This window comes from Solanum dulcamara, chromosome 9 (assembly GCF_947179165.1).
Source record: "Solanum dulcamara chromosome 9, daSolDulc1.2, whole genome shotgun sequence".
NCBI classification, from domain to species: Eukaryota; Viridiplantae; Streptophyta; class Magnoliopsida; order Solanales; family Solanaceae; genus Solanum; species Solanum dulcamara.
The window spans coordinates 71,169,337-71,189,730 of record NC_077245.1 but is presented as its reverse complement, the minus strand read 5'-3'; the positions used below and the strand labels follow the sequence as shown (position 1 = coordinate 71,189,730).

Below are 20,394 nucleotides of genomic sequence, written 5' to 3'. Positions count from 1 at the left end.
TCAGGAATTGAATTCGAAATCTTTGATTAAGGGTAAAACAATTCTACCATTCTATGTTGTTTTCTGATTGATCACACTTTACATAAATTATTGTGAGGACTTAATAGTTAGAGAATTTTAAAAAATTCATTTTCAAAAGACAAGCAATTTTTTCTTTTTTTACAATTCTATATCCAAGCTAAACAAATCGAAAGAAAAAAAAATTGAACCACACTAAATTTAATTAGATATAATATCGATATAACATTTTAATGAACCAAATAATGAAAATAGCAAACCTAAACATCTAAAACTCTACCGAAATTTAAATTTGTGTATTGCAAAGTCTATATTTAATTCCTAACAACTTAAATACAAAATCTCTATTCCGTCACAATTCATATGGATATAAACACAACTATTTTCACTTTCCTTTGTATTAATATTCTTTGTGAACACTCGTATAATTATAAATAAGATTTAAAGAATCCACTTTATTTTCGATAAATAGTCCATTTAAATAACGCATATCAAATAAAATATAAAAAGGAAATATAGTAAACATAAAGTTGTGTTGAGATTCCAATAATTTCAGAGCAGAAATAATTGAAATGGCAACTAGTACTTGGTAGGTGATTGAAATTATAATAATAAAAAATATAAAATAGAGACGAAATGGGAATTTGTAAAACATCATACCCAATAAATAGCCCATTGTATGAAGAGGAATTTGATTCAAAATTGAATATAGAAATTGAAGAAATTGGAGTTTTGAAAATGTCTTGCCCTGCCTCTTTCCCTTTGAAGGAGACTTTCTTTATATCTCATGGATCACCCACTCTTTCCATTGATGAATCTTTGCCTGCGAGACATTTCTTGAAAGGTTTTAGAGATAAATTTATGAATCATCAGAAACCTAATTCAATTTTGGTGATTTCTGCTCATTGGGAGACTTCTGAACCAACTGTTAATTCAATCCGTGGCCGCCATGATACCATTCATGATTTCTATGGATTTCCTAAATCCATGTATCAGGTGGGTTCTTTTAACCCCTTTTATTTTGATAATAATTGTAGTTATTTCGAATACAAAAGAATTTCTAGTAGTTCAATTGTTTGGGCTATCTAAAGTTTAGTTCGATTCCTCTATCCCATTAAATAAATTATTGTGGCGTATTTATTGTTAAATCTTAGTAACTCAGTTGTTTAACTTTCGCATTTTTGGGGAGTGTTGGATTAGCCACCTTGTAAGAATCTCTCCATTTCATATGAAGCTCTTTTAGTGCTATTAATTGATGAAGGTTGACTTTACTAAATCTGCTTAGATGAAGTTTGTTTGACATCACAAGAACATGGGATGATGAATTAACTTTTGAAGACCAAGGCGAAGTCGGGATTTTTCTTTTCGATCGCTAGTATCACAGAATATGATAGTATTTCCTTATGTTGAGAAATCACATTTCCAAGCATTAGAGGATATGATGATTTTTCTTTTCGATCCATAGTATCAGAGAATATGATCGTAATTCATAACATCTGAGTTATCTCTAGATCCCTATATAGTATATACCTCTCTAAGATGTAGGTGCTATAAAGGATTCGATTGTAGCTGAAATCATCTTTGAGTGTCTCATGCCTTGCTTCCTTGTGTCCTGATTAAGTGCTATTGGTTAGTGGAGCTGGATGGTTTTGTGACATCTTTGTATATGTTGAAGTAAGCTTATATAGTTCGAGTTTCGAGATCCTACATTCTTTGATATTCATTACAACCAGTTTGTGGTTGAGTTTACAGATTCTTGTTTCCTAAATCCTAACCGATAAGAAATAAAATGAAGCAACTTTTTGTGTGTACCTATTCTATTATGCTACAAAACTGTGATAGAGTGTGAGATCAATTAGTTTGTTGCATTATTCTTTAATCGGGCAAGCTGTATATGAATTTTTTGAAGCAAAAGGTCCCTGCTTTTCTTGTAATTGTGCGATCGGCACGAAACGCTAACTCCTAATCTTCTTGTGAGATAAAAGCTTACCAATTTCTCTCATTTTCAACTTCAGCTCAAGTACCCTGCACCAGGATCTCCAGAATTGGCAAAAAAGGTGAAGGACGCTCTCATGGCATCTGGATTCTCCACAGTGCATGAGGACAAAAAACGTGGTCTGGATCATGGTGCATGGGTCCCTCTCATGCTTATGTATCCAGAAGCGGACATTCCAGTCTGCCAACTTTCAGTGCTGCCCAATAGGGATGGTACTTATCATTACAACATGGGAAAAGCATTGGCTTCCCTCAAGGATGAAGGTGTCCTCATTATCGGTTCTGGATCTGCCACTCACAACTTAAGGGCTCTCGGTTCATCCAAGAATGTTGCTTCGTGGGCTTTAGAGTTTGATAATTGGCTTAAGGACGCCCTTCTCAGTGGAAGGTACATTCTTATTATCCATTTTTTGTGTCTATGATTAACTGGTGAATCAAGGACTAAGGTTTTAAAAAGCTCATTTATTCAAGTCTTTCATAGTAGATAAAATTACTACATTTAAAGCAGCACTATATAATCACATAGAGTATATATCAACATGCTACTATGTGTAAGAAAGCTGCTCTAAACTAGCATGTTTTGGGGTAAAATCATCTGCCCCCCTTATCTGCAGGCTGAAACTCAAGTCATTGCTAAGGCCAGTTAAAACGATAGCGTCTTTCTATATTTACTTAATGTAGAATCTGAATAAAACAACAATAACCTACCTCTCACGAGGCTCGACCTTACCCCTACTAATGTAGAATGTGAATCTTACTTCAAATCGTCTTTGGAATGTCCAACAGAAATAATCAGGTTTTATCTATCCATTTGAAGCTTACAGAGACATGCTTTAGTTATTCCATGATTCTTGCCTTTTTAAATTTACGTTAGTACTAGTTCATGGTTGCCAGCATAACGATTCTCAACTAAATGTATTCCATGATTCTTGCCTTTTTTAAATTGGTTTCTTAATTTAATTTTTATATATATTTAGTGGATATTTTAACACAGAGACTGTTTGGGTCAAAGCTACTGTGTTCTGCCAAAGGCATTGTAATAAGTATTACAAGTATCTTTGAGATTTTCAGCTGATGCAGTAGCTATTTCTGTGTAGGCATCAAGATGTTAATAACTATGACATGAAGGCGCCGCATGCAAAAGTTGCACACCCATGGCCCGAGCACATCTATCCGTTACATGTAGCGCTAGGTGCTGCTGGTGAAGGCGTAAATGGAGAACTTATTCACCACAGCTGGGATCTAGGTGCACTTTCTTACGCTTCTTACAGGTTTCCTAGCCTAAATAGGTCTTCATAGTTGAATCCTTATGTGTATTTGTAGTTCTGATGATGGTGTTATATGTTGTATAATATTCTGAAAGTGAATTTGATTTATAGAATAAAATGTAAAGACTGAAGTTGATGTATCTAGAAGGAGGAGCTGAAATGTGATAAAGGGTGGTTGAGATAATTGTTTAGTTCCCTGTGAAAAACACGTTTGGCCTTAAATTTCGCTTTCGGATCAAATTACTCACAAAAATTCAAAAACAACTCTAATATATAATCAGGGATAAACACAACCCTATTTTTTCAATTTTCATTTTTTTCACTTTGGAAACAAAAATTACTTTTCAAACACATGTCATCTTCACCATTACCCCATAACCCCCATCCTCACCAGCTCAAACCTCTACCCCAACTTACACTTCTTATAATATTTATTTAGATTATAGACAAATGGTTTTAGGATAATATTTTTTGCTTACATACCAAACATAAGAAAATAACTAAGAAATCTACTTATTTTTCAAGATATTTTTCATGGAAAATATTCTCCTTCCCATCAAACACACCCTAATAATCAATACTATTTCCTCTACATTTTTAAATGGTAACACTGTTAGTTGTTTCTTAATATAATTATCTTCTCAAGGTTGACTGATATTTGAGTGTCGCATTCTCTTGCATATTGAAGAATCGGTTGTAGTAAAAATATTTATTTTAAATGTTCTAGAAGGGTGAAATTGTGCTATCGACTTTGTAAAGAATATTTAAGGGTTATAAATGTTTTATATATGAACTATTACTAAATATTTGTTGAAACACATCTCAATTATTTGCTGTTTACTTTTTCTATCTGAATAATGATGATATTTTGGTAGAAAAAATGAACAATTGATAATTAAGATGTGTTATAATTCAAATAAAAGCCTCACATGCTTAATATAATAATTTAAATATAAAATTCAAAATGTTCCAGGTATGTTTTTGATCTTTCTCTCTAAAAAACATGAAATGATGGTAGGCAAAACGTTTACATGAAACTATCTTTAGAATAGAAGTCTTTCTCACGGTACAATGTAAAAATGGTTAAATTGGAATTCTGTCCCTAGGACACCAATGCTTACTCAAAAAGTCAAAATCTCTTGTGCCACAAGAATTCAATGGAATATATAGATATATGGAACACTAGGTGATTTGATTTTATTTGTTTTACTTTTATATGTTGTTGGTAGAAGGTGACAAGTATTCCGTAAAATTAGTTAAGGTGTGCAAGCTGGTCATGACATCACAATTATAAGAAGAAAAAAAAGCATAATACATAAGTATGTCTTCTTGGCCTCAGTTGACATCTATACCCTTCAACTTTAGGTGTGCCCAACTAGGCACTTAAACTTAAATAAAGTTAAGCAAGTAGACATTACACGTACGACGTCACGTAGGATACCACATATGAAGTAAATTGCCACGTAGGACGTCAAGTAGGACATGTGTGTCTACTTGTTCAATACTATACAAGCTTAAATGTCTATTTGTGCACACTCAAAGTTAGAGAATGTAGATGTCAAATGAGGTCAAGTTAAAGGATACGTTTATATATTATGCCTAAAAAATATATAGATATATAGATTTAGTATAAATAAACTTTAAATCAAAGATATCCTAGAGGGTAGGGGTGTAAAAAAAAACTGACAAACCAAAACAACTCATAAAAGAAAAAGCCCACTAATGATTTGATTTGATATGAATAAACTTTCAACCATAATAGGTTCGATATTAACTAAAAAGTCAAATCAAGAGCAAACCCACCCCATATATTTTATATATATTGTGGTGATTGGAATATGAAAGCTAATGTTGGTGATGGTTGTATGGTAGTAGTGAATAAAGTAGTGGTGAAAATGTCAACTTCACAAGGATCCTTAAGTGAATCAAAATCATTTAGAACAAATACTTGTAAGGAAAACAATGCAATTAATCACTCCACTAATCAACATTGATTATTACACTTTTGTCCATGATTATTCACTTATACTATGATGGATCTACATGCTTCTTGTTTCTTAAAAAAAATGACTTTCTAAGAAGTGGTGCGTCATTTACTTGGCACATCATTTGGTTGGTTGTCCATATTTTTGTACTTGTAAAAGGAAGCAACCACAAGAAAATAAATAAAGTTAACTAATCCCGAGGTACAACAGATCCAGAATACATTGTCCATTCTCCCATCATTGATATTGTCAGGCAGCCATCCTGATTGTCTTTGAACCAGATCAATCAACATGTTCCCTAGATAGAACGCGATACCAATAAACAACGAAACCATTGCAGTTAAGGTGTTCTTTAAGGATGTTGAAAATTCTTGATAATAAAACGCGATATGTCCTGGAAAATGGAATCCTTCTCCGATTCCATTTAGAGCTAGCTGTGGTAGTAGCCAGAAGACCGACATTGGGACGATAGCATCCTTTTTTCCTTGGAGATGGTGTGATCTACCGACCCTCAGTCTCCTAGACTCAACCAGGGCGGACACAGCCATACACGCTATAGTAAGTGTATGTGGCCTATGCCAACGCGCTGAAGAGGGGTGAAAGAAAAACTTGTGTACTTAGCTAGGAATGGGTTTAGTAGTCGGTCAATGATGGATATGGCTATACACGTGAATAGAAATATGAAGATTAACATAGAACCAGCTGGGATCTCGAAATGAGGTCCCATATGGCGATCCATTTTGAGAGCCTGAAGTGTTAACAAGCTCAATTGAATGACTAGTTGTGTGGATATTAGTAAACCACTAGCCCATAGAGGGAAAAGCTTGATCAAGCTTTTGAAATCTTCTACTTGTTGCACTGTGCATAATCTCCAGGGATTACTAATCGATCCGTCTGGTTTGGTATCTCCCTCAGTAATAAAAGCTGCACAATTCAAGAACCTGTACAACAGGATTTGTATATCAGCTAATCAATTTTGACAGAGCATATATATAAAAGCAGACCAAACAGGGGAAAAAAGATGTTTACTTGAAGGATTTCGTAGGAATTTGAGAAGTTGTTAGCGTGGTACTTTTGTCACTTAATTGGATCATGATAGTAGTGTTGAGTTTGTTCCGAAAGAGGAACCCTCCATTTCTGAGTAGCAGCGACTACCACACGTTCTAAGTTGATGAAAGGGCTGCCTCCTTGTTCCTTAACATGGCGATAGAAACGTTTGCCAACAAGGAAAATCACCAAGCCATTGATATACCAAAACCCCATGCCCAACTGATATTGTCCTCCACATAGACGATTAACGCGGTGCTTAAAGCCTAGCACAAGTAAAACATGTATATGTACCAATCAAAGAACATTACTTGATGTTTTGTCTTATCAAATTGATAAGCTCCCATCGGTGCAATTGTAAAACGCGTACCCGCGATCCCTATAGATGCTAGTGCCAAAGCCACATACAAAAATACATATTGGTTTGTTGAGGGGCTTGTGCAGAGATTGGATCCATCACCACATGCTACAGGTCTTAATGTATCAATTACTACTGTCAATAGTAGAAGCAATATACCCTGCAAATGCAAAACAAGAAATAAAATTAAAATGTGGTACTTGGATCCTTTTTTCCATTTTCAAGAGAAGAGGATGAAACTAACAAGGGGTTAATTTCAACTATGGTCACTATACATAGTCTAACACGAGAGTTACAAAAACACATCTGAATTATTATTTTTTTGTGAGTTTCATACCTAAATTATTAAGTGTTTGTGTTTCCTAATTGAACTATCACCAATTATTTATCAAAACATACATCAAAACTAACTAGACCTTGAATACAACCACCAAAAGGTGCATGAAAAATTAATTTGCCCATAAAATTTCATTCACATGAAAATTGACTCATGAATTTCGAGGTATGTTTTGATAACAGTAGATTATAGTTCAGATAGGAAACGCAAAATAGTTCAGATTTGAAACTCAGAAAAACGTGATACTTTCATGTGTGTTTTTGACCATGTACAGTTACTACACTAACTTCTTAGTAGCATTAAAGTCATAAAACTAGTTTACAAATAGTTACTTTACTAACAAGAGAGTTGGTTTTCTAGACCAGAGCAGAGATAAGTGAAGAAATCCAAATGACAGAAAAACATCCAAGATAAGAATCAGCAATGATCCCACCAACAATGGGGAAAATTGTTGTCAATCCATTGACAACATTGAAAACTTTAGCAGCAGCAATACTCTTCATATTGAACTCATTTACAAGAAAAACAATCAGATTGCTAGTCCACCCTCCAGCCGCGAGCGATAAGCCTGCCATGGTTGCTGAATTTAGCAATCAAAATTTTTTAAATCTCACATATCTTAACATTTGGCAACAAAGTGAACTAAAGTAGAGGCAGATGCTAATCCAAAATTTGAAGTTTATGAGTTCCTACATCGATCTCAAGTTAATATACAATAACAACTGAGTCCATAGTCACATGTTACATTTGTGGATAGTAAAACTGAACTCATTGCTTTATACTTGAATCACGTATACATACGTAAAAATAATAATATTAACAAAATGACAGTCTTTAAATCCTTTCGACTCTTAACGGAAACCTACCTATAATAAATGGGAATGTTATCCAGCCACCATTTTCCCTAGCAGAAGAGGACTGCATTGCTACTTCATCAACATGACTTGCTGAATTTTCCATTGCTAAACTGCAAGTCAAGTAGAAAGAAGAAACATATGTTATGTAGTTTCTACTTGCTATGAATTCTTATTAATTTTAATTTAAATATATTGAAGGAATTTTTTTTTGAGTATATATTATGTGGAGAATGTGGCCCTTATCATCCAATTTCTGGATCTAACTAATTGCACAAAAATTCATAAGCTATGAATATGATAGAAGATACTCCTTCTGTCCAATATTAGTTGTCATGTTTCTTTTCGAGATTCAAACTATTTGAACTTTGACTGGTATTTTAAAATATCTATTCTCATCACCAAAAAAGTTGTAACTTGTAGCCGTACTTAACGCATAGTTTTTGAATATATGAATTTTAAATATAAAAGGCTGAGCTGATCTGATCCAATTTAGTTTCGAAAACAAGTCAAATTGATTTTCAAAAGGAGGACATGACAACTAATTTGAGACAAAGAATTGATTTTGTAGGTCATTCATATATTTCTTTTTTTGTTTTATGAACTTTTTATAAACGATCTTCAATTTTACACAAGAGATTTGAAAAAATCATTTCTTCTATTCAATTGGTAGGTAGGCAAAAAATCTCATTTCCTCTATTGTTTTAAGGAGGAGTTGAATTTAATAACATGAAGTCCACATAAATAAAACGTTAGGCGTACCTAAAGTCTGAAATAAATAAAAGGAGGTGAATGCGAAAAATACTATAGAATATCAAACGTGTGTCTGTACTCAATAATATTTGGAGGACTTAGCATTAAACTATACAAAACTAAACAGAAAGTCATCTCAGTTTACTAATTTCTTCCTAGTTAATGATTGGACTATGATGAAACAATATCAAGTTGGCTATTTGAAGAATCTTCATCAGAAAATTAATGTCATTTTTTTATATTTCATCGTTTGAATATATTTTTCTTTAAAAAAAAATTAAAGCTTTTTTCATCAGGTAAAAAATTTAAGTGAACTTACATAAATTCCACTAGTTTAATTAGAAGCTAATTATTTAGATACATTCTAATTTACAATATTACGAATCTTACCAGATTTTGGTGCGTCCAGATACGTCCAAATATATGTATCTCGGGCTACATGGGGTCAAGATTAGGTATAATTTGTTTTAGATACATTGTATCCAAGTGAATTCACATGTATCTGAGATATATAGACAAATCTCGCTCGCCTTCCTCCCATCTCGCTCGCCACTCTCTTATGTATGTGGTATGCTAGATACATGTGAATCACACTAGATACATATATACATGTATCTCGTGTGATTCACATGTATCTGGGATACATGACTATCTCACTCGCCTCCCTCCCAATCTCGCTCGCTTCTCTCCCTATTTTTAATGTATTTGATAACAAAAATACATGTATCTAGGTGTATATTCCTTAATATGTGATAGAAAATTCTTAGAATTAGTGGTAAGATACGTAATTATATAAAAATATAAATAGGATTAATATATAGTATTGATTATGTCTAATAAAGTATCTCTGGATTTTGAACGTAAATCATCTTTCTCCAAAATTATGAGAACTCTTAACTTCATGTTATTGTTCCAACCAACACTTGGAAATTTCATCATAACATTATTCAATTTTCTAATAATATGTTTATCAATCAATCTTAACTAATAATTTTCTTAAAATTGTATTTTTCACTCTCCAACTAAATGTTCAGATTATTGTCTTTAATTACATCTTTACAATTCAATGAACCTGAAGACGAAAAAACAATATTTGAGTTCTTCTATGCCATTATACTATTTTTTTTTTCTTATTTGAGACTGTGACTTTTGATCCGTGGGTCTTTTGGAAACAGTCTTTCTATCTCCATGAGGTAGTGATAAGGTCTGCGTATATCCTACCCTTTTCAGATCCCACTTATGAAATTTTACTGAATATGTTATTTTTGTTGAGTTCTTCTATGTCAAATAAAATCAATTTTGCCCTATATAATCAATTTGTTAAGAAAGACAAGAAAAGCCTCAAAAGGTAAAAGAAGTCTTTATTTTTGCTAAGCCAAGTAAAAATCTTAAACAACTCCATATAATTAATTTAGAGTCCAAGATATCTTATAATACTCTTTTTGTTATTTTTATTTAAATATTAATAATATGTGAAAATACTTAATAATATTTCTAAAAATAAACGGACCGTGTAATTTGTTGTCCACCGTCAGTGGATACTAGTTAATCTTTAAAAAAACTAATAAAATAATAATAAAACCTTCAATTAAGTTTACAACAAACATGTACCCGTCAAATTATTATGGAAAATTATGCGAATTGACAATTATTACTAGTGTATTATTTAATATATTTATAGTTCACATAATTATAAATCGTGGCTACAGTTTAATGAGATTTATTATTAAGTTTGGGATCCACTAAATTGATTTGTATCACCAATAAAAAGCAATTCTCTCCTGATTTGTATACCTTTTACACAAATCACAATTTATCTCTTCTCTCCCCACTCACTGATTATTCTCCTAAAATCTCTCAATCATGTCAAATTTGAATTTTGAATGCTCTTTTTCTCCCTCCTAATCGTGACATTTCAATTCCAGGTAACTGCTTAAACGTGTTTCAATCAACTTTTTTTTCTTATAGATTTTTCGTTGTCTATGCTTATTGTTTGTTCATATATTCATAAAATTTCATCTTCAATCTTCAATCTTCAATTTTACAGTTAATTCAGTAGTTATTCACAAATAATGGATGAACAAGCTCCATCAAAGAGGATTACTCGAGGTATACAATTGCATGTCAAAAAAATTAATTTTTTTAAACCCTATTTGTATATTTTGAATTTTGTATATATTTTGATATTTGTATGCATATTAATAAATTTGTTATTATATTGTACATATTTATATGTATTTGTATTTGTGTATACAAACTTTCTTCCCTGTTGTTTGGTTCTATTTTTTTATTTTTGTTTGTGTATTTTTTTTCTTGTATATTATCACCACAATACCTTATACGAATTAATTGTACAATTTCAACACTTGTATACAATTACTTGTTTATCTATATTAATAGTTTATATACAAAGACAAATATAATTGCATTACCAATAGTCCAATACATATACGAACCATACATACATATACAATGAATCTATATATATACAATAAACTCATACATATCCTTTAATCACAGTAATTACAAATTGAATTGTACAAAATATAAATCGGAATAGCTCATCGATATGTATATATATTTGGTAACGCCAGCAATCAGAATAGAAATTCATTAATCGATCCATACAAACAAAATCCGAAACAATTTTTTGATCATAACCCAAGTTTTCGATGAATACAAATAAAATCAAACAAGAACTTCTAAATATTTTGATAAACAATTCAAACAAATTTCATAAATGAAAACACAAAACGAAAATTCAAAACATGAGTTAAACAACAAATTCGCTAAAAATAAATTGAATTGAATTGATTATGAACACTCCAATCAATTAACATAATTAATTAAATTGTTTACCTGTTGTTGTATAATGAACAAAGAAATCATTTGAGTTTTTTTTGTATTAATGAAGCTTTGCCAGTGACTATTGTGTTCTTCATGCGAAGTCATTTTAGGAAACAAATTCTAACCAAAAATACAATAATTGTGATTTGTGGGATTGTTTTCCATCCACTCATTTCGTCAATTAATTTTAAAAATCTCAATTTGTATAATACTTAAAAAGGCGAGATATATAAACGGAAGGAAATATAGTATAAAGTGTAATCAGACAAACTGTAGCTAAGGAGACTTATTAAAGAAAAGAGATGAACCATAGTTTTCTCCACAATAAAGTTGACAAGGTCGTTCTCCAGAAATTATAATTTGAATCGAATTATGAGTAGCTAAATTCTCTTATTCTAGGCTGTTGCTACGAGTTATGGTTTAAATATTGATTTCTTTGGATGAAGATGGGTTGTCACTTTAAGTTATTCTTGTGTTCTTGCATTTATTATTTTAATGTCTGGTCAATATTAGAATACATTTATTGTCCATTTTTGAACTCAAGAGAGGAATAGAGGAATAGAACGAGGAATGCAAAGAACGTGTTCATTCTAGGATAGAACTTAGAGTGTTTCGTGCATTTACTTGAAGTAAATTCAAAGTTAATCATCTGTTGAATTAAAGTCCTTTGGGTTAGATAATCCGGCTTGGAAGAGCCACTATATTACTTGGTTGACCACGTACACTTGCGTGTGCTGTTGAGAGCAACAAGTTCTTGAATCTCTTAGCTATTTATAAAATTTTCTCTATTATTATTTATAATGCAAAGGTTAATTCAAATTAATAAGATGTTAGTCATGTTTCTACGATGTATTACCTTGGATTTGTTGTAAGAAACTTTACTTAATCATATACAAATCTGAGTAATTTAATTCAAGATCTAAAATGTTTCTACTACTTTAAAATAAAGTTTGGTACTTTCTTTATTTTTTCCTACAAACTTCAATATTTTCTAAGCAAAATAAAATTATAAATCTACGTCTCTAAAAAATTCAATTGATTTTGCAAAAATAAAACATTATCCATGTGAAAGAAATGACTCCATTTTGCAGTCTTTGTTTTGTACTTTTGTTGTTCGGTAAAAAAATGTTTTTGAAAAGGAGAAGGATATTTTGAAGATCTAAACAGTAGATTATGTTGAATCAAATTTGCTGTTAATTCCTCCATCACAATTTTAAGCGCCTTAATTTGATTGAACACGAAATTTAAGAAATAAAGAAAGACTTTTGTATTACGTGATCTTAAAGTCTTTTAAATTTGATGGTCTTAAACTTGTCACGTAGCATGTTGGAATTAAAAAACTTACTAAATATAGAAAGACACACTTTTTTTTGGAACGGAGAAAGTGGTAACTTTTCTCTTATTTAATCGTGTTATTTCTTCAAAGAGCTTATCAACACTTGCAACTGAAGAAACCCTAATATTTAAACCATGATGAATATACATGCTTCCTGAATTATAAACAATGAGAATCATTTACTAGGCGCAACATTTGGTTTGTTGTCCACAATTTTATACTTGTACAAGGAAGCACACACGACGAAATAAATGAAGTTTACTGATCCCAGGACGCAACAAAGCCAGAAAACGTTATCCATTCTCCCCTCATTGATATTGTCTGGCAACCATCCTGATAGTCGTTGAACAAGATCAATCAATGTGTTCCCCAAATAGTACGCGATACCAATAAACAACGAAACCATTGCAGTCGATGTGGTCTTCAAGGATGTTGGAAATTCTTGGTAATAAAATCCAAGATGTCCTGGAAAATGAAATCCTTCTCCGATTCCATTAAGAGCTAGTTGTGGCACTAGCCAAAAAACTGACATTGGAACAATGTCATCATTTGGGCCTTGTAGTTTGTGAGATCTCGCAAACCTGAGTCGTCTAGATTCAACCAACGCGGAAACAGCCATGCTAATTATAGTTATAGCATGGCCTATTCCGATACGTTGAAGAGGTGTGAGAGAATAGCTAGTGTATTTAGCTAGAAAAGGGTATAAAAACCTGTCAATGATGAATATGGCAATACACGTGAATAACAATATGAAGACAGACATAGAACCAGCTGGGATCTCGAAATGAGATCCCATATGGCGATCCATTTTGAGGGCTTGAAGAATTAGCAAGCTTGTTTGTATGACTAATTGAGTCGATATAAGAAACCCACTAGCCCATAGAGGGAAAAGCTTGATCAAGCTTTTGAAATCTTCTACTTGTTGCACTGTGCATAATCTCCAGGGATTACTAATCGAACCGTCTGATTTGGTATCTCCTTCAGTAATAAACGCTGCACAATTCAAGAACCTGTACGCGAAGACTTGATCAGCTAATCAATTTTGACAGAGTATATATATAAAAGGAGACCAAACAGGGGAAAAAAGATGTTTACTTGAAGGATTTCGTAGGAATTTGAGTTGTTGTTAGCATGGTACTTTTGTCACTTGGATCATGATAGTAGTGTTGAGTTTGTTCTGAAAGAGGGACTCTCCATTTCTGAATGGCAGCAACTACCACACGTGCTAAGTTGACGAAAGGGCTACCTCCTTGTTCCTTAACATGGCGATAGAAACGTTTACCAACGAGAAACATTACCAAGCCAAGGATGTTAAATGCCATAGAGATACCAAAACCCCATGACCAACTGATATTGTCCTCCACATAAACAATAGCTGTGGTACTTATGGCGAAGGACGTGTAAAAGGCGAATATGTACCAATCGAAGAAAATTGCTTGATGTTTTGGTTTATCAAATTGATTAGCTCCCATGGGTGCAATTGTAAAACGTGTACCCGCAACACCTAGAGATGCTAATGCCAGAGCCACGTATAATACCGCGTACTGGTGTGTTGACGGGCTCCTGCAGAGACTGGATCCATCATCACATGCTGGAGGTCTTAGTACATCAATTGCTGCTGTTAACAATAGAAGCAATATACCCTGCAAGTTCAATTGAAGAAATCAATATGGGGTTCATGGTTATTTTCCTATTTTGAAGAATAGAAGATGAAACCTAAGTTGCTCCGACTCTTCACTTTCAATGTTGCACTAGTGTCGACACGATAATCAATTTTGGATACTTTAACCAAAATCGTTGGAGAAATTCAGAAGAGATGCCTATGATTTCTATAATCAAAACAAAAACTAAAGTAAAATTGAAGAAATTGGAATAGCTTATGTATAGAAATTTCTATGTTAAATCTTTTTCCTTTTGTCTCCTTCTTGGAATTTCCTATTTAACTCTACTTTTAGTCAAATCTTCGCACGAGTATTTGTACCTTGATCGGTAACCTGAATCTTAAAATTTAGATCATGAAGGATCAAACCTCTAAATTCACACACGTATCGAACACCTACACCCAAGTCCAAGCAACTTAGGATGAAAGTAATGAGGGGGATTGCTTCTATACCAGAACAGAGATAAGAGAAGAAATCCAAATGACAGAAAAACAGCCAAGAAAAGAGTCAGCTAGGATTCCACCAACAATAGGGAAAAGAGTGGTGCATCCATTGATCACATTGTAAACTTTAGCTGCTTTGATGCTCTTCATGTTGAATTCATCTATCAAATAAACAATCAGGTTGCTCGTCCACCCTCCTGATGCAAGCGATAAGCCCGCCATGGTTGCTGACAATACAAATCAAAACATTCAAGGTTGTTAATCTCACATATCTTTAGAGATGGATTTAGAGCAGCCACCACGACAAGTTCAACCGTACTCATTGCTTTCAGATCGAATCATGTATACATATTGTTGAAAATATTACTAGAAGATGTATGTATCTAATAGATCACTCCATTGTGAATCCACAAACTCTAAGGGTGTGTTCGGTATGGAGGTTTCCAATTTTTCCATGTTTGATTGATCAAAATATTTTCTCTATGAAAACAATAGTTTCTTGAAAATGAGGAAACTGAATGTCTAAGAGCAGAGAAAACAAGTTTCATAAGTGACATTTTAAGTTTATTGTCTTTTTCCACCGTCCAATGCCCCAACCCCCACCTCAAGCACTTACCATCATGTCTAAAGTTATACCTGATAGCAAGAACACAACTTTATTTCTTAACTAAGCTCACCAAACAAGAGTCAAGTTTGATCGCGACTCCTACTCAAGCCACCCCAGCCCACTTGTGAATCTCGCCATAGGCAGGATGCTGGTGTTATCCAACACCTTGACCACCCGACCCCCACTTCAGTGTTTTTTCCTATATTACATATAAATATTATGAAAACAATATTTTCCTTACTTGCATATCAAAACACTAGAAAATCACTTTATTTTTAAAAACAACATTTTCCGTGAAACATTTTCCTTCATACCAAACACACCCAAAATCTTGAATTCGACTCTAAAACCAAAGGATAAAGATACATACCTATAATGAAGGGGAAAGTTATCCAGCCACCATTCTTTCGACCAGAAGAGGACCTCATTATTGCTGCCTCATCAACATCTTTTACTGAACTTTCCATTTGCTAGCTGCAGGTCAAGTTGAAAGCAGAGATATTTGTCTCTATACTTTGTTATGGGGAGTTTGAAGTTTTATATTATAGTAGCAGGCAAAGTTTGCACACCATACTTTTACTTACATTTTTTAAGAAAAAAAAAGTTGAATGATTAGGATTATGTTATTTTAATAGTGTCTATTGGTCACATTTCGGTCCCATCTTGGATAAAAAATAACCATTATTTTAAAGTTTTTCATGTGTTATTTTTTAATTATAGGGACTAAAAGTACGGCCCCGTGTTTCAATTTATGTGATAGTTTAACTTGACAAGAATTTAAGAAATATGAAAAGACTTTTAATGTTTAAAATCATTTTTAAAAAGAGTAAGTGAGATTAAATATGGAGAAAATGTTGATACTGTCATTAAATATTTGTCAAATAAAAAAATATGTCATTCTTTTTTTAAAATTGACTTAAAAAGAAAATGTATCATTTTTTAAAAATTGATTAAAAAAATATGTCATATAAATTAAGACAAAGAGAATAACAATTTGTAATTATTTTTCTTCCATATGTTTCATATTCTCCAATTATTTTGTTCCTAGATCTACCCAACTTAGTACAATTCATAAGTCGCCTTCTTTGTTAGTTACTTTGTTTCTCTGTTTCAATTTATACGATTTTTATTTTGACATGTTTAAAAGTGTTTGATGTCATTCTATTTTATAAAAGGGAAAAATATTCAAATATGTCCTCAAACTTTGAAAAAAGATTTATTTATGTCATCCGTTAAAAATTTGACTCATTTATATCATTTTCGTCTGAGAAAAGATTCATCCATGCCATTATTTACAAATGAATGAACCTTTTCTCAGACGAAAATGACATAAATGAGCCAAATTTTTAACGGATCGCATAGATGAATTTTTTTTCAAAATTTAATGACATATTTGAGCATTTTCCCTTTTATAAAACTTCCACACCTTTGGGAATCTTACATATGTAATTAAACTATCCAACTTCTGACTTCGGATGTGATGTCCCTGTTCCAAACTACTAGGATATACTTTATTTTTTACTTGGCCTAACCCATTGATGGCCCCTCAAAGTTGGCACCAACTTTCACTTAGACACCTCAACTAAGCTTTGTTCATTTTAAACACCTCAAGTAAGGTTCTGATGTGTCATTTTGACACTTTTTTTACAATCACTCAAATATCTAAAGTGTGTGTAATACACTTGACGCTGATGTGTCAAAGTGACCAATTAAATAAAGAAATGTGACAGATATATCAAAAATAATTTTGAAGTGTCTAAATGAAAGTTGGTGCCAACTTTGAGGGGTCACCGATGGGTTTCGCCTTTTTTACTTCATCTAAACGAATGTCATATTTTTTAAATTAAAAATAGTTTAATTTTAAAAAAATTCTTTTACTTTTAATAATAAAATAATTTATAGTCACACAAATAGTCAATGAGTATTTTAGATCATAAATTTTAAGAGTCTTAATTTCTTTTTATAATTTCATGTCAAATAAAGCGGTGCCACATAAGTTGGAACTAATTAAGGAAGTATTATTTTAGTTATTACTTTAATATATTTCTTGAATCATCAATAATATAATATGTAAGTCAAATTCTCTTCTGTAAAAATATTTTTCTTGAGCCTAAAATCTATTGGAACAGTCTCTATACCTATAGTGATAAGTATAAAATCTGCATACATTCTATCTATCTAAATTTTACTTGTGAAACTACAATAAATATATTATTATTGTAAGTTAAATTTATTTGTTAAACTCTATATCTAATTAAATAGCGTTATATGAAAAAGGGAAGGGAAAAACATGCCATCTTTTGAAAAGAAAAAAAAATGTTTTACAATAACTTGCATACTCAAAATTATACTACAAGTACAAAATATTGTAAATTTGCTTTATGAAAAAGTCAACCTGTTTGTCTTTTGCAATGAAGAAAGTCAGGCAAATAGTTTTATTTTCAATCGCAAATCATACCTAGGACGTATATATTTCCTTTCTTTAAATAAAATAGTCTATGAAATGATTAGAGAGATTAAAGCACCAAATATATTTTATAAATAAACAAAAGGGTAAGTACACCTAAAATAAGAATAAACAAAAGGGAATGTGAAATGCTATCGAATATCAATCAACTTTTATATTTATATTTATATATATATATATATATATATATATATATATATATATATATATATATATATATATATATATATATTATAAATAAACAAAAGGGTAAGTATACCTAAAATAAGAATAAATAAAAGGGAATGTGAAATGCTATCGAATATCAATTTACATACATTTTGAATTAATTATACGGATTATCTGTCACCTCCCATAAATAGCATATATTAGCTGATTCTATCCTAGACTAAAACAAATAAAAGGAAATTACCTAATACATTTAACAAGTTGCATAGTATAATAATATGTTCTCAATAATTTTTGGAGGACGTACATATTAAATTATATAAATATAAAGGAAAGTCATATAGTCTAAACATATTTTAGTACTCTATCTCTAAGCAATGATTATAAGATATCAAGTAGGATATTTTCCACCCAATCCAAGTTTATAAAATGCTGGCACCTACCCTAATGACCGGAACTTATGCATAAAAAAATGTAGAGGAGATTTTGAATTGGTCGGATTTAAATAGTCAGTATATAATTTATGTATAATTAAATTATATCTAATTTTTTGAGTATATCATAATGTATATTAAGTGTATAGATTATATAGATATAAATGGTGTTTTTAGTTCAGAGTATTAAAGTAATTTAACACTTAAATTAGGGGATGTTTTTAATTGAAAGTATTATTATAATTTAACATTTAAGTTAGGCAGTTGAAGCTTTTAAGGTAAAATAGATGTAGAAATATACTTATTATATACAGCTATACACATATTATATATAAAGAGTGTGTTTGGAATGAATAAAAAAATTATGTCAAGAAAATTTATATGTAATCTAGCAAAACAATATGAATTTTCATAGATATGATGTTATATAATATTATATATTGAGATACATATCGTAATATTTATGTTGGACATTATATTTTTGAAAGCTACAAATTTTGTTCATAAATCGCATTCAGTGAATAAGATTTATGTTTTATCATACATCTCTTCATTTTTTCTTCCTTTTTTTTTTGATATTTGAGTTGAGAGTAAAGTAGAGTTCGGAATATTAGGTCAAAAGCCTTCATGAGTAAGCATACTTATTAATTTATACGTGTCTTTATAAATAAGTAAATTATATAAAATATCAGTATATGATTTGAGATTGCTTAGAGGAGATTTTGAATAGTCCGAAATTGAATAGTCAGTATATACTTCATGAATAGTTAAACTATATTTAGTTTTTTGAGTGTATCATAATATATAGTCGGTTTATATGCATATAACTCATGTAGATATAGATGAGTGCTTTTAGTTTGGTGTATTAAGGTAATCTAATACTTAAGTTAGGGAATGTTTTTAATTGAAAGCATCATAGTAATTTAACATTTAAGTAAAATAGATGTAAAAATATACTTATTATATACAACTATACATATATTATATATAAAGAGTGTGTTTGGAATGAAGAAAAAAATTATGTCAAGAAAATTTATATGTAATCTAGCAAAACAATATGAATTTTCATAGATATGATGTTATATAATATTATATATTGAGATACATATCGTAATATTTATGTTGGACAGTATATTTTTGAAAGCTACAAATTTTATTCATAAATCGCATTCAGTGAACTAGATTTATGCCTTATCATACATCTCTTCATTTTTATTTTATTTTTTTGTGTGTAGGGGGGGTTGATCCTGGAGTAGAGAAGAGTGGTGAATATAGGATCAAAAACCTCCACGAGTAAGCATACTTGTCAATCTATCCGTGTCTCTTTTAAAAATAAATTATACAAATATCAGATAACTTGGGACTGCGTAGAGGAGATTTTGAATTGGTCGTAGTTGAATATTCAGTATATACTTCATGTATAGTTAAATTATATTTAGCTTTTTGAGTGTATCAAAATGTATAATCAGTATATAGCTCATGTAGATATAGATTAGTATTTTTAATTTGGAGTAATAAAGTAATTTAACACTTAAGTTAGGAGGTATTTTTAATTGAATGTATCATAGTAATTTAGCATATAAATTAGAAAGTTCATACTTTTAAGGTAAAATAGATGTAGATATACACTTCTTATATATGACTATACACATATTATACATAAAGAGTGTATTTGGAATGATGAAAAAAATTATGTCAAGAAAAATTATATGTAATCTAGCAAATCAATATGAATTTTCGTAGACATAATGTTATATATATTATATATTGAAATACGTATCGTAATATTTATGTTGGACTATATATCTTTGAAAAA

The 20,394-nt window shown here is 31.2% G+C and overlaps 2 protein-coding genes and 1 pseudogene across 2 annotated transcripts; 1 reads left to right on the top strand and 2 right to left on the bottom strand.

The window, feature by feature from the left end:
* The first annotated feature begins 609 nt into the window (after positions 1 to 609).
* Positions 610 to 3,465, top strand: LOC129904019 (extradiol ring-cleavage dioxygenase-like). The gene is made up of 3 exons (XM_055979551.1): positions 610 to 1,014; positions 2,034 to 2,401; positions 3,111 to 3,465. Exons 1-3 carry the CDS (start codon positions 655 to 657, stop codon positions 3,310 to 3,312), a joined length of 930 nt encoding a protein of 309 aa, XP_055835526.1. The 5' UTR covers positions 610 to 654; the 3' UTR covers positions 3,313 to 3,465.
* Positions 3,466 to 5,273: 1,808 nt separating this feature from the next.
* Positions 5,274 to 7,968, bottom strand: LOC129903992 (protein NRT1/ PTR FAMILY 2.7-like; annotated as a pseudogene).
* A 4,989-nt stretch (positions 7,969 to 12,957) lies between these two features.
* On the bottom strand, positions 12,958 to 16,021 carry LOC129903430 (protein NRT1/ PTR FAMILY 2.7-like). The gene is made up of 4 exons (XM_055978987.1): positions 15,880 to 16,021; positions 14,912 to 15,129; positions 13,894 to 14,441; positions 12,958 to 13,808 (listed from the first exon to the last, which is right to left on the bottom strand). The coding sequence occupies exons 1-4, from the start codon at positions 15,974 to 15,976 to the stop codon at positions 12,974 to 12,976; spliced, it is 1,698 nt and encodes a 565-aa protein (XP_055834962.1). The 5' UTR covers positions 15,977 to 16,021; the 3' UTR covers positions 12,958 to 12,973.
* Positions 16,022 to 20,394: the final 4,373 nt, after the last annotated feature.